Consider the following 14938-nt stretch of genomic DNA (forward strand, 5'->3'; position numbering starts at 1 on the left):
GAACGTTGCCTCGATTACAGTCACATAAAACCATCCGATTCCTCTTTCGCGAATCGAAATTCCCGATCGCTGCTGCCTCGGCTAATCCTCTCGTTTAAACTCTATAGAAAATAGGAATATCTGAACGCGATCTCGATGATACAGGATGATAGTAGCTTCGAACGTCACGCGTTTAAAACTTTCTTCAACGATGTATAAATAGTTTAATAGGCATAACCCAGTTTCCTCCGATATCCCACCCCTCGTAAAAATAACGCGACGATAATTCTATCAAATCCAATCGACCCCGAATAATTTCCATCGCGAATGTGAATATACCGATCCACTCTAATTCGAAAATAACTCGACCGAGAATCCGGATTCGTTTCTATACCGAACAAGGCTATCCTGTATCGACGAGAGGCGCGAGGGAACGACCCCCGACTTCATCTGGTCGCGGATCGTTTCTCATGGGTGGTGTTCGACGACGACGACGACGACGACGACGATGACGTGGGGATGGCGGAGCAGGAGGAGGATTGTACTCATGGCAACGAGGAGGACGAAGAGGGCGACTGATGCTGTTGCTGATTAGGATTGTTCAAGTTTGGCCGTTGGTGTATCCCGTGCGCCTGAAGCTGATGATTGATCAGGTAATGCTTGGTCTTGCACCGTTTCCCGCACACGTTGCACTGCGGCCACGTCTCCGGGGGCGGCCAATTCGAGTGGACATTTTTCACGTGTTGTCGAAGGTTGCTCGGTGACGAGTAGCTTCTGCCGCAGTAACGGCAGAGAGGCCTAGCATCGTCGTGGCGCAGTGCCGTGTAGAGTCTCGCGAAATTCTCCACGGCTGCCGTAGTTTCGTTGGCGGCCGCAGCCACCGCCGCCAACGCGGCTTCCTCCCTCTTCGGCATCACCGATCCTACAACCAGGACGTGCCCGTCAGTTGATTCTGTCTGTCTTTCTCTCTCTTTCGTTTCTTTCTTTTTCTCTTTTCATATCCCTTCCTCTCACCCTCTCTCACTCTCTCTCTCTCTCTCTCTCTTTCTCTCTGTTTCTTCCTCTATCTTAGTTACATACTCATTCGCTCGCTCATTTTTTCTCCATCATTCCCCATCTCTTACTCTCCCTTGCACTCACGATTTATTTCTCTCCGTCGTTCATTCCTTCTTTTTCTAACTGCCGCCCGCCACATTTACTCTTCTCTCTTTCTCTTCACGCGCACAATCGTACACAAGTCGCTCCTTCTTACGTACATTCACACACGTTGAGTCTCTCTCTCTCTTTCTCTTTCTTTCTCTCTCTCTGCACCGACACACACCCACGCAGGAGTCACACACGCGTGACCAGCCTCTCACACGAGTTCCTTTTCTCTTTCTTACTCACTCCCTTTCTCTCGCTCTCTCGCTCTCTCTCTCTCTCTCGGTCGTGCCGTTTTCTCACTTTCTCTCTCAGTCATGCTCCGCACCCTCGGGCCACACGCTATCGTATCCGATCGATCTATCCTCTTCCTCTCTCTCTTTCTCTCCCTCTCTTTTTCACCGCCACGTGCACACAGGTTGCACTCCATGCACACGCATTCTCATACCTGGACACACACGCACGCAGGCTACTCTCGTACTCTCAGGGCATGCCCGGTTGTAGGATGTTTGGTGTGTTGTTGTTGTTGATTGTTGTTGATTGTTGTTGTTGTTGTTGTTGTTGTTGTAGTACTTGTTGTTGATGTCGTTGATGATGTCGTAGCCGTCAACCATTGACGCTTTTTAACAAAAATTCTGTATTTCGATTATCGCGATCATCGTGCATAATCGCACACGTTTTTCTAATCCCATCCCTTGAGATTCTCAAAATGTTTCGATCGATCATTCCCTTTCCTTTGTTCTCGATTATCGTTTTCTTTTCAAATTCGATCCGCGGTGACGGCCGCAAGAAACGGTCACCGGAAATCCCATCCATCCTGGTCGCGCTTCTTTGACAGAAGCTTCGATGATGGAAGATAGAAGTCGCCACCTTCGTCCTCTTGCATTTCAAGCTCTCGGCGCCACAGAGAGAGAGAGAGAGAGAGAGAGAGAGAGAGAGAGAGAGAGGCAGAGAAAAGAGTAGAGAAAAGAAAAAGAAAGACGGGGAAGACAGACAAAGAGAAAAAAACAAAAAGTAATAAAAAATTCAGAGAGAAGAGAGTTTCAGATGTAAGAAGAAGATAAGCGAAGACGAAGGACAAGAGGGGTGGAGTCGTTAGAGACGAAAGGATGGGGGAGAGAGAGAGAAAGAGAATACACGAAGAAAGGAGAAGACAGTGAGGAGATAGATAGATAGATAGAGAAAGAGAGAGAGAGAGAGAGAGCGAACTACGTAAGAACCCTCGTATTGATCCACCCTCTACGCCTCGTTACGACTATCTTTCCTACGAATCTCTAAGCAAAAGGCCTCTCCCACTTTCGTGCACGTCTCATTACGTAAAAGGGGAAGGATGTGCAGGCACGGCGTGACAGGTATCCGCCTTCGAAATCGTCTTCCATAAAGCTCGCTGCTGCCATCCTCTCGATCCCGCCCCCACCTCCACCTCCTCGCGTTGAATAATATTCGAACGTATATATATATATATATATATATATATATACGAATTCGCCAAGAATTATTCGAAGCCGCGTTTAATTTACGACAATGTTACGCGTTTGCTCCGCGACAAATCCAATCAAATAGAAAGGGGATAAGGATTAATTTTTGCCCTACCCGTGAAATATATATAACCCGGATATAAGGAGTCGTGAACGGGTAAAAAGCGGCCTTTATGGTAGCTGCATAAAGGGAATGCGGCACGCCGCCTTCTGATTTACAGTCGGGACGAGCCGATTTGTTAGAATTACGCGAGCGTACACACCCGGAAAACCGTATTCAACGATGATTTACGTATCGGCTACATCGCGTTCCGCGTGGAATTAAGGTCACGCCGCGCATTCCACCCGTCGAATCCTTTTCACCGTGCCCGATACCTATCACCCGACGAAAAATAAACTCGCAATGAAAATGAATAATTCTCTTCTCTTTTCCATCCATTTTTTTCACCGCTTCAATTTTTACCCGTCAACGCTATTGGCGCGATATATTCTTCAGAAAAAGGAGAAACTGATCGGCGTGGAAGGGTAAAGGGATAGAGTGACGGAATCTGAAAAGTTTTTCTTTTTTTCTTCGTTGTTCGCGTAAGACGGTCGGTTGAGTAATCGTAGCAGTTCGATCGATCTGGGGGAGAGGTGGGGAGGGGTTTAGGAAGCGTGGGGTACGAGCGCGCTTGATTACAACGGATCCGTGAGCCGATCGGTCGGAAGAGAGTGATAGAACATAGGAGAAATGGGAATGGATGAGGTACGACGAACCGGAAGAGAGAGCACGAGGGTAGAATGAACGATCGTGTGACGGAGTGGAATCACGAAAGTGGAATGAAGCGCAGACACGTGATGGTTGTACACAGGATGTTTCTGAAGCGACCAATCTAAAGAAAGGAGCCGAGAGGATCTAGTCTCGTTAAGAAGTTTCACTTTTACCTTCCTGCGGAGTCTCTTGTACATATCCGCTTCATCCACGAAACAATGAACGACGGTCGAAAAATAATGACGGACGCAAAACGAAAATAGAAAAAAAAAAAAAAGAAAGAATTTCGAGGAAAAAATTAACGAAAAAGAGGGGAGGAAAGATGAATGGAAAAATCGAAGAAAGAAGAACGTTCTACTTTGGAAGGAAAGGCAGATGGTAAGCCGGGAAAACTGAAAAGAATGGCAGAGTGGTTAGAGATCCAACACGAGGAGTGAAAAAGACAAAGAAAACAGGAAGTGACAGAGTTGTGAAGCGTAGAAAATGGAGCAGAGGTTAGACGAGGCAGGCAAGCAAGCAGGCAGGCAGGCAGCAGAAAGGACGGAAGGAAGGAAGGAAGGAAGGAAGGAAGGAAGGAACGCTGTTGACGGAGAAAGGAGATTCGGTGGCGAGGCCTGGGATGATTGCGCCAGTCCATTAGCAGCGTCGCTCCGACGAATTGCGCTGCATTAACGAGGAGCCGCTTCTCAAGAAGCAGTCGGCACGCTGATTGGCTGAAGGGAAGCCGAAGATCGATGTCTTCGGCTTTCCGGCAAACTTCTTTGCCGTCTGCCTCTCGTCTTACGCAACGAAATATCTTGAAAACGTCGATCCACGCGATCGCGCGGAGGATAACGACGGAGAAACCGCCGGCCAATTCTCTATATCTCTGCGACGCGAACAGAACCATGGATCCTTTCAATCATGTCGGCCATTCGCTCCCCGGGGAACTAATCAGGGGAAGAAGATCACCACGTCTTCTCTTTCGCGGACGTTTCGATGCTCCCGTTGCAATCCAGTTGACTTCGAAACATTCTTCTAATTGTAACGTTGTATTTCGTATGAAAATTTTTATATACGAAATTTTTTTGAACGAAACATTCTTCCATAATATCCGGTATATTTCTTCTCTCTCGCTTCATTTCCATCGCGCTGTAATTCCCAGCGAAAATTAGGGAGCGGGAAAGTCCGGGCAAAGGAGAAGTTTTTCGATAGGCCTAGTTTAACATTTCCATAGGCGAAGCGAAGCAAGCAATTTCGAAGCGATCAATAACCCCGCGCTCTCTTTATCCATCCCGCCTGGTGCCTTTCAGTTCCTTCGAACGGTTATTCCCGTCGGAAGGTACACCTGGTTTCCGGTAGCGAAGTTTAACGATCGGTTACATCGAACGCGGCTTGGCACGGCTTAGGTTTATGACAGGCTGATGTATGGGGGCTCGGTGAACGGATGGTAGGGCGAAGAGGAGGGCCGAGGAGAAGAGAGAAAAGTTTAATTTAGGTAGGCCACGTTGCCTCGTGCGCATCCACTTCCATCGCGACCGCCCCTCGTTGCCCTAAGTTTTTTACGAGGTTCCTCGTGAGGGTTCGCGGAGGAAGAAGGAAGCGAGAGAGAAAGAAGAGAGGGAAGAAGGGAGGGGAAGAAGAGCGTTGACGAGCGTAATTTTTGTCCTTTCGTCTCGAACACGTTTTTAACCGTGTTTCCCCCCCCCCCGTTCATATTCACGAAGCTCGCTGTCGAACTAGCTGTACCGCTATTTCCTCCCTTTCGTCGCTCTTTTAATTAATCCCCACGTCGTCGCGGCAACACGGGGAAATTTGAAAAGCGACACGCTTTTCGACGAGATAGACAACCGCCCCATGGGAGAGCGGAAGAAGCTGCCAATCACGGGGAGCGAAGCCAACGCGCGCAACCCTCCCTCCCTCCTTTCTTTCTCTCTTCCTTCCTTTTTCCCTCAAATTGAAAAATCGTGTTCGCCGCGAGGCGTATCGCGTGTGACGCGTGACAAGACGCGCGTGTCTACGAGCAAGGCACGTCTCCTCCCCCTTTCCTAAGGCACGTTACTGGGAAACTATAAGGGGGTTGGTCGAATATCCGGGGCGGAGGTAACGAGTAGTAGTTCCAAACAGACTTTGGACAGTGAACGGCGTGAGAGACGGGGTGTTTGGACGATCGTGGGGATCCCGAAGAAGCTAAGGGTGGTTGGTGGTGGCGGCAGCGGCGTCAGTGACGGCGTCAGCGGGGGTGGCGGTGGTTCAGTGTGGCAAGGGTGGGCGCCGGGGGCAAGTGAGGGCAGATCAATGCGGACATGTGCGGGAAATTGCACAGGGATCGATCCCAGGACCCTCGGGGGAAGCGCGGCCTCTCTCTCTCACTCTCGCTCGCTCTCTCTTCCTCTTTCTCTCATCCTCTCACTCTCTCTTCCCCTTTTTCTTCTTCTCTTACTCTCTCTTGCTCCCTCCCTCTCTCCCCTTCTCTCTCTCTTTCTCTTTCTCTCGCCTCTATCTCTCTCACGCTCACTTCAACCCCTCCTCCCTCGTCCCGCTCTCCACTGCTGCCCTCGTAACCGTCTCTCGCCTTCTCACAACTCGTCTCTCTCGCTCTCTCTCTCTCTCTCTCTTTCTCTCTCTCTCGTTCATGAAAACCATCCGATGGCTTTTGCGCGTCGCTCAACCGACTTCGCAGAGCGCGACTGTTCCCGTTTCTTCGTATTTTTAGAGGACATTTGTTGCGTCGCCGTGAATCTTCACCGGATAGGAAGTCGACTAATTCGATTCGTATTTATCGAGGGGGGGAGAGATAATCGATAGTTTTTTCTTTCTTCTTTTCTTTTCTTTTTTTTTTTGGAGGTAGCGCGAGAATTTAAGGGATGAAAGAGTGAGAGCGTCGCGAAATACGATTAATTCTATCCACGATTAATTCACACGTATCGAATGGAAATGAATTTTATGCTCGTTGATCAATTTCACGATGGAAGGTAACCGTTGAAGAAGAGAAAATCTCTTCGAAATCTGTTCCCAGCGGGAATTTCAAGGAAAATGAATATCCCAAATCCGGCGAAAGGTTGACTGACGGTTGCACAGATACAAGAAATGGGGAAAAAGGAGAAAGAGAAGAAGAAAAAGTAGAAGAAGAAGAAGAAGACACGGTCGGGGGTAAGTGCCTTCGGTTGAAAATTGATGAATCGGTTCGGTGTTCGAAAGTGAAAATACGACGGCGTCGAAAATTCTTGACAACGTGGACAACGAAAAAGTTGCAGGAGAAATGTAATTCCAACGGAAAGGTGAAGGAAAATGAGAAATAGAACGTGTGGAATAAAGGGAAGGGAGGGGGGATAGGGGGTGGGATGAAATATATATCCCATTCGTTCCGCCATCTCCATCACCCTTGACCTTTCTCTCTCCGCTGCCGTTTTATTTTCCAACCTTTATTTTAATTTCAAACACGCCTATCCGCGGCACGGTTTTAAAATTGAAGCGTCGCGCGTGCTTTTAATAAAAGCTCTATCTCCCTCTTCCTCCCCCCTCCCCCGTTTAATTCAGTGACTACAACGGGGGCGAACATTTAGCGCGGCAATAACGAAACTCTGTAATCTCTCGCGTCCTCTCTAATCCCTACCGGTGAACGTGAGAACCGAAAATAACCCCTCCTCTCCCTCCTCGATTCGAGCCTGGGCTCGAAACTCGGATAGAAAAGGTTAAAAGCTTTCTAGCGGACATCTGATGGAAAGAAGAAGGGAAAAAAGACTCTTTGTGGGCAGAGAAGATAGGAGAGAGAGAGAGAGAGAGGAAGGTGGAACACAGAGCTCGAATCAACTTGTCCATTTCCTGATACCGGCCACTCGTTGGAATTCAATCAAACTTGCAAAGCTTGAAGGGAAGACAGGGAACTCTGTCGGTCGCTTTCCTCCTGTTCCTCTTTCTTCTTCGAGTGTTGGCTCGAGCTTACGAGTAAAGTAAACAACGATAGATAGATAGATAGATAGATAGAGGAGCACGGTGGTGGCTCGACGACGATAACAACGGGAGGAGGAGGAGGAGGAAGAGGAGGAGGAACGCGAGAAAACGTTTCTTCCATCGTACTTGTTTGTACTTGTTGGAAGGGCGAGCGAGGTAAAAAGAGAAAGAGAGAGAGTTTGCGGCGAAGAGAAAATTACCGGGGAGGAAAGAGGAGGAGGAGGAGAAGAAAGAAGAAGAAGAAGAAGACGAGGACGAAAGCGATTCGAGGAAACGGGATGGAGAAAGAGAAAGAGAGGTAAGATGGAAGATAGAGAGAGTGGCGTGGAAAATCAATGTGGTCAGAGAGAAGATAGGGGTGGATGAAGGGGGAGAAAGAGACGGATGGTAGCTGAAGACGAAGGGGGTTCTCCTTTATGTCGGGTCACGTCTTTAATATACCTCGCGTGGGCGGCGGTGGCTGCGGCAGCTTAATCAATCTTCCTGCTAAAGTGTGCTGCACCACCACCCCATCCGTCGTTGCTGCAACCGTGAAACCCAATCTCATTCTATCGTTCCTCTACGTTCGACGCGGAACAATCGATACGCTCCGGCCGGAACAAGTCTAGTATTCCTGCATACAGTAGATGAATTCTATTCCATGTTCCCCAGAAATTGGGAAATTTAAATTGGACGGTATGGGAGCTTGTCGTATCGGAAAATTAAGAAAAGAAAGGAAGGGAAAATAACGCGAATCGTTAATTACAGAGTTATTTAATTAAGACGTTCGCCGCTCGATGCGAGAAAGGGTGGGTTTAGCTTCTTTAATTAACCCCGCGATATTTTTCCTTCTTTCTCCACGTTACGAAATTTTCTTGGAATCCAAACAAGAATTATCCATTTCCTTTAACCCGGAAATAATCGACGAAATGAAAACGATATCACGGATCGCGGCAAAAGAGGAATAACAGTAAAAGGAGCGGTGTGTATGACACACGTGCTCCAGCCGCGCGCGGTCTTTGTTCGTCATTTTTTCTTTTCTTGATGACGAGCCAAACTTTCGTAATTTCGAGAAGCCGACGTCTGCGGCACGTAACTCGTGAAGTTAAACGGGTTTATAGCGTGTGTCAAAGCTTTCGTGACTCTTCCTCGCTCTAATTTCGTGGCGTTATATTCTTCGAGTTAATGGCGCCTCCTGTCAATTTTCTGTCGACGACTCTTCCCCGTACACGTCGAAATTGGTCAATCTCAAATAAATCGAGGAAATAATTATAAATAACCAACTGAATTTAATAAAATAATATTATCGATAATGAAAAATTTCCCACCGATGTTTTTTTTTCAAACGAAATGAAAGTAGAAACGAACGATAAGGACGGGTAATTTCACGCAGCGATCTAACGATTCGTCGTCCGGACAGAAGACTAATGCGATAGATTCCAAAAGGGAATTGCAATTGTCATTTGTCCGGACGACGCAATATCGGATGAACCGCCCTTCGGGTCGGTCGATCCTTCCCCTCCCCTCGCGCGCGCCGCCAACACGTGGATGCCACGAGGGTGAGTGAGAGCGAGGGAAAAAAAAAAGGGATTCCGGAACATTAAGGAGACAAGAAACGAGAAGGACCAGCGGGAAATCGGGGATAAGATGGACTTTGGGAAGTGGAGGAAAAAAAAAAAAGAGTAGCGAAAAGACCAAAAAATACGCAACGACGAGGTGAAAAGAGAGGAAAGAAAAAAAAAAAAAAAAAGAGAAATCCACCGACCAAACATTTGAACTTGACGGTATACGTGGCCGCTTATCGTACGAAATCCCATTTTTATTCTTCAACCGATCTACCATACCCCTATGAGTGGCCATCTTTTTTTCCACCAATCCTAAAGCCTCGATGTATCTGATCGCCGAAGTGGGCCACAATATCCTTACATCCCATCTCATTTCCTGTTCTTCCTCTCCTCTCTTTGTCTCTTCCACTTTGCCCTTCTCCACCCTCACTTTCCAAGCAAGATTATACTTACTTAATCGATCATACCTTCGCGTGTTATTTGTTCGAGGTTCCTTCCCTTCTTTCTTTCTTTCTTTCTTTCTTTCTTTCCTTCCTTCTTTTTTGTTCTTTCTCTTTGGAAGTTTTAACGCCACCCCTTAGCCAATGGAGAAATCTGTATTCCGAGCGGTGCACACAAAGAAGAGGGGAAGCAAGAAGTGACACAACTGCGCGGAATTAAAGAAGGAAGAAAGTTATTTCCCGCAAACTTGCTCCGACTACGTGACACGCGTGACACAAACGGGCAGATCTTTCATTCTTTCCTCGGACGCGATAATCACGCGATCGACTTTTATACTTTCCGTAATCATCATTCTTCCCTTCAAACTTTTCCCTCCATATATACATCGAAGGTTATATCACGGTATACGAGGAGCAAGTTTGGTCAAACGGTGGAACAGACACGCCAACGTTTTTTTTATCGAGGAAATTTATCAGGTTGATAAGAATCTGGCCAAGGTCCGAAACGAAATCCGGTTATCCGGATCGAATCCGGGGTGATAGATGACTCTAATCTGTGAAGAGTGGAAAATGGAGAGTCGATTTCGCCAGTGTCCTCTAAGATTTCCTGCGTTTCATGATGAGAAAGAATTAGATTAGGGGGGAGGGCAAAAAAAAAAAGAAGAAGAAGAAGAAATTATATAAAATTATATAAAATTAAAGAGAAAAATAGAAAAATTTTATATAAATTTTTCTCGAATCATTCGTTAATTATTCAAAAACAGAACACGTTTTGATTTATGAAAATTACTAAATCCATACTAATTCCATACCGTAAAAACATAATATCAAACATAAAAAGAAAAACACAATCATTTCACAAAAAAAAAAAGAAAGACAAGGAAAAAGAAAGACATATGTTACCAGGCCATCACCTTCGGCGACAGGAGGAAGTAAAACCATTTCCTCGCCCTGTCTGTGAAACCAGAGGCGGCGAGTGCTTTTAGAGCTTGGTAGCTCTCAAAGGTGACGCAGTTTCACGCCAAGGAAATAAGAACAAGACGATCCAACCGGTTGAATGGCAGGGATTGCGGGTTGATGGTAAAAACGGAGAAAACGAGAACGAAGGATTGAACGAACAAAGAAAGAGAGAAAGAGAGAGACAGAAAGAGAGAGAGAGAAAGGAAGAGGACAAAGGGGTGGCTGAAACAAATGCTCCACCTCCATTTACGTCGGAACTACGAGCGTCAGGGTTGGATAGCCGAGGCAAGAGATGGAAGAGATTCGTGGAAATGCCGTGGAATTGGATAAGCCAGGGTTTGTTTTGCCAGGGGTTCCCAACGGGGGTTGTAGGCTGATCGTGTATTAGGCATCGCGTGGCCTACGCTCACTAGGGCCGAGTATCGCGTGTCCTCCTCCAACTTTCCCCTCTTCTACCCTCGAAAAACTCTGGTCCGACACTGACACCGTGCAACCTTAACGACAGACAATTCGATCCATCGAGTGGCGTAGATCCATTTATTCTTCGATCCTTGAACTATCTTGCGTGATGTTGCATCAAGATTGCGCGATATATCCTACATTATCTATCACGTTTCGAAATATAATCGTATAACACGATTATCGTGCTAAAACTAATTGCGAAAAAGAGTAAAAAAATAGGCGAATAAAATTGGCGAGATGACGTATGCACAACGGAGAAGAATTGCCACAAGATCATTCGAATATCGGATATAAACATATTAATATGCATAATTTCGTGATTATAATTCACCATGAATGTAGAAAAGAAATAGAAAAAGGAATTGTAAGGTTAACTAGAAAAACTATCGAATGGGGATAGAGCTCGACGAACTCCGTCCAGAAGACAAGCCGAATCCTATGAAATACGTGGAGAAGGAAGCGAGAGATAGGGGTGAGGAGTGGAGGGTGGTGGAGTAAGGTGAAGTTAGAGAGGAAGGAGCGGGAGGCACTAGGTGCTGTTTGTTGAATCCTCGAGATCAATACAACCCGGTCTATCTCTTTCTGCCCTCGTAATTCCGTGTGCCTAAATGTGCGCGGGCACGTTCGACGTGTATACACGTACGTGGCGGTGGTGATGATGGTGGTGATGGTGCACAATGTTGCACTCAAACGCACACGTTCAAACGTGTATCATGTGATATACGTATATATATATCGGTCGCGGCGAAATGCGACGCGTCAAGAGATGAGAAAGCGACAGAGAGCAAATGAAACGCGCCTCCGTGTTTCTGGCTATACCAGTTTTAGCTATGCGTGTCAATATTTTAAAAGCATCCCGGAGCGTATTCTCCGGTAAAAGACAAACGAATATTACGCCCCAAATTCGTTTCAACGCCGCGAAACGTTCGAAATAATTCGCTCGGTTTTTTCCCCTTTGTAATAAAAATACACCTCGGCAATTCGGTCGATCTAATTGCAGCCTCGTCGGAGACGAGGGATTTTGCATTAAAGAGGAGGAGGAAGAGAAGGAGGAAAGAGGAAAGAGGAAAATTTGATTCGTTTCGAAAAAAAGAAAAAAGGAGAAGAAAGAGGGAAGAGAGAGAGGGGGAGAGAAATATTGAGGATAAGATTCGGTTCCATTAGAAAGGTTATTTTCATCGGTTCAGCTATTCCTTTAGAATTGCCCGTCCGTTCCTCGGTTCCCCTTAAAGACCGCGAATCCTCGAAAAAGGGTGAATACAGCCCTATCGACGTTTTTCCCGTGAATGACTCTCTTTTCGAAGAAACGAGGCTGACGCATCCTTCTTTCTTCCTCACCTACTATTTATACCGATAAGAATTCCGGCGAGAATTTCAAGAAGTCTCCGCTGGCCAATCGCGGGGGGGCTTACTTATCGCTGCCTCGAAGGATTGGCTGCGCACTGCGGTACAATACGAAAATAGGTCGGCCAATCCTCGTATCAGCACCCTCTTTCACCCTCCTCTTGCCTATCGCCACCTCCGTTCTCTTTAACCTAACTATCGAAAGGAATAAAGAAAAAAAAAAAAAAAAGAAAAAGAAAAGAGAAAGAAGAAAAAGAGGGGGCAGAGAGAGGCAAAAAACGCGCGGAGAAGAAAAAGAACCGAAAAAAAAAAATAAAACAAACTATATCTATATGCAACTGTGTGTATTCCACGCGAAAAATACTTACTTCCCTATGCGCAAGTTTGCGATTCGCGTATGTACAATAAAAATCTACTACAAAGATTATTGCGAGGTCGTAGTTGTCTTAATCCCAAATAATTCCGAGCTATCTATCAGAGTTGCTCCAGGGCCAACTACACAGATTACCAGCATCCACTCTCATCGACCCTCTCTATTCCCTTTTTCACCCCTATTTACGTGGTCCAAGGGAGGCACACGTGTCTCTGGCGTGGTCCTTCGATCGATCAACGATACACGAGACACGCGTTTCGATCACTGTTTGTCCTCTCCTCCGGACCATCTCTCCGGAGCCGGATATTGCTGTTGCGATTGCTGCTGACCGCCGGACACTTGGCCGCCCGACGATTGCTGTTGTTGTTGTTGTTGTTGTTGCATCTGTGTCTGCATCTGATACAACGGGTAGCTCTTCCGTTTCCGGATACCGTGCATCGACAACAGATGTATCTGGAGGTACTGTTTCGTCTTGAACTGCTTGCTGCACACGTGACACGAGACGTACTCCGTTTGAACCGTGTGCACGTTCACTATGTGCTGCTTCAGGTTCGAATTGTTCGAATAGATCTTCCCGCACTCGGGACACTTTGGTTTACCGGATTGGCTCGCGTTGTCGGTCTGCTGGTGGAACCGACGCTGTTGATGGGTCTGTTGATGGAACAACGCCATGCTCTCTTGAATCTTCTCCTTGGCGCACGATTGGAGCATCAGATTCAGTTCGTTTTTCGCGGACGCTGTTTGCTGTTGTTGCTGCAACGTTTGCAGATTGTTCTGCAACTTTTGATGCATGATCGACAGCTGCTCGGTATTCAGGGAGTTGAGCGAGTTCAGGGCATTTAGGGCGTGTTGCTGCGACGCTTGGCTGGTGGCGTGGAGGTGATGGTGATGGTGATGCTGCTGGAGCAGAGACGACAGATCCTGACCTTTCGAGTTGTGAACTCCGCTCTGGTAAGTTCCAGACCCGGCGTGCTCGTTCCTCGTGGAGGACGTACCCGGCAACCAACCGGAACTCGAGCTTGAACCGTCTCCTCCAGAGGGCTGCCATCGCCCTGGAACCACCAGCCAATGTCAGTCCTCAGCCAACCTCGTACGATCCCTTAAACACTATTCAATTTTTTTTTCTGTCCTCCCACAGCCCTTCGTTTTCAATTTTCGTTCGTTTATATTTGATATTCTTTTTTTTTTTATTTTTGCTTTATTTTCCGTTTATTTATTTATATGTATATTTTTTTTTCCTCTTATATTTCTGTTACACTGTTTTCCCTCCCCCAATTGCGTGTTGTTTGTTTAATTCCCTGAATATTTATGATCGAATCGTAGATTGTAGATTGTATTTGTCAAAATGTTTTTGTCGCACTCTTTTAATTTCAATTGTTTAATATTTCACATTTATATGTGTTAATTTAATGTTTCATCAGGTTTTTTTTTTTTACATATATATATCTGTTTGTTGAATGTGGTAACGTGTGTACATTGTCCTTCTTCGTTGCCATTTCCGTACCTCCACCCTCACGTCATTTTTATTTATTTATTTATTTATTTACTTCTATTTTCCATGAACAGTTTTAAATACAGTTGATCGAATTCGTACCTCGCCGACCAAATTAGCCTTAGCAACAAGGGTCGTTCAAAGATTATCGTTAAAAAAAAAAAAAGAATCGAGCTTCTCTTTTGCATGGCAACCCTAACGATACCGTTTCTAATGATCGCAGGCCATTTTTGCGGAGGAAAATCGATATTGTTCCGGCAAAACGAACTCGAAGAGCCGTCGGAGACGTAGCTCTACGACACGCTGTGCTTGCTCACCATTTCGTTCTCTTTCATTTTTTATTTCTTTTATTTATTTATTTATTTATTTATTTTTTTCCGTTTCATTATCTCAACTCATTACTCTTTCTTATTTATTTCCTTTTTCTTTTTCCAAAAGGAGTAAATTGGGCAAGGGGATGCAGGGTTGTGAGAGGTACGAGAGTTCCATGCATTCAACGCAACAACGAGAGACCAGAGTCTTGAGGGAATCGACGGGAGGATATTATAAGTCTTGGGCTTACGAATACGTAATAAAAACCGAATCGAGAATCGAATCGTTGGTTTCTGATCACTTACCGTAATTCGGATCCTGATTCGCCGCGTGGATCCCGGACGGTCCTGGTATCAGTCCTGTAAGTATCAAGTACGATCATAATCACAAACCTGTCTCTGGTCATTCACATTCTGGTCGTCAATCTCTAAATAGGAAATACGATGCGATATCCCGTTCAAAAAATATTAATTTCGATCGAGATAGAGTTACGATACGTTTATCAAGGAAGAAAAAAATAAAGGAAGCGAGGTTAACTTCGATCAAATTACCTGGTATTCCCAAGAGCGCCGGAAACGAATTACGATGATGTTCCATAGAATCATTCAGGATGTCGCTTGGCTCGGTCTTCACCGAGTTCAGGATGCTGTCGTTATTCGACATCTCCTCCTCGTTGTCCGACATGGAGTTCGAGTCCTCGCCGGTAGATTGCGCCTGTAACCGATAAAAA

General features: G+C 46.0%; 1 protein-coding gene across 18 annotated transcripts in view; it reads right to left on the reverse strand.

The window, feature by feature from the left end:
• LOC726547 (protein abrupt) overlaps positions 1–14938 on the reverse strand; it is a 69781-nt gene that overhangs the window by 15940 nt on the left and 38903 nt on the right. For 12 of the 18 annotated variants that reach the window (XM_006560357.3, XM_006560348.3, XM_006560347.3 and 9 more), the window contains exons 6-7: positions 14760–14922; positions 14514–14567 (exon numbers count right to left, since the gene is read on the reverse strand). In XM_006560357.3, the coding sequence (XP_006560420.1) occupies positions 14514–14567; positions 14760–14922 (217 nt within the window). Of the gene's footprint in view, positions 1–356; positions 902–1567; positions 1739–2592; positions 3741–9136; positions 9472–10014; positions 13457–14513; positions 14568–14759; positions 14923–14938 lie in introns of those variants that run through there. The other 6 variants (XM_026444576.1, XR_003305928.1, XM_026444577.1 and 3 more) reach the window with 6 other exon arrangements.

The sequence above is a fragment of the Apis mellifera genome, linkage group LG13 (assembly GCF_003254395.2).
Source record: "Apis mellifera strain DH4 linkage group LG13, Amel_HAv3.1, whole genome shotgun sequence".
NCBI classification, from domain to species: domain Eukaryota; kingdom Metazoa; phylum Arthropoda; class Insecta; order Hymenoptera; family Apidae; genus Apis; species Apis mellifera.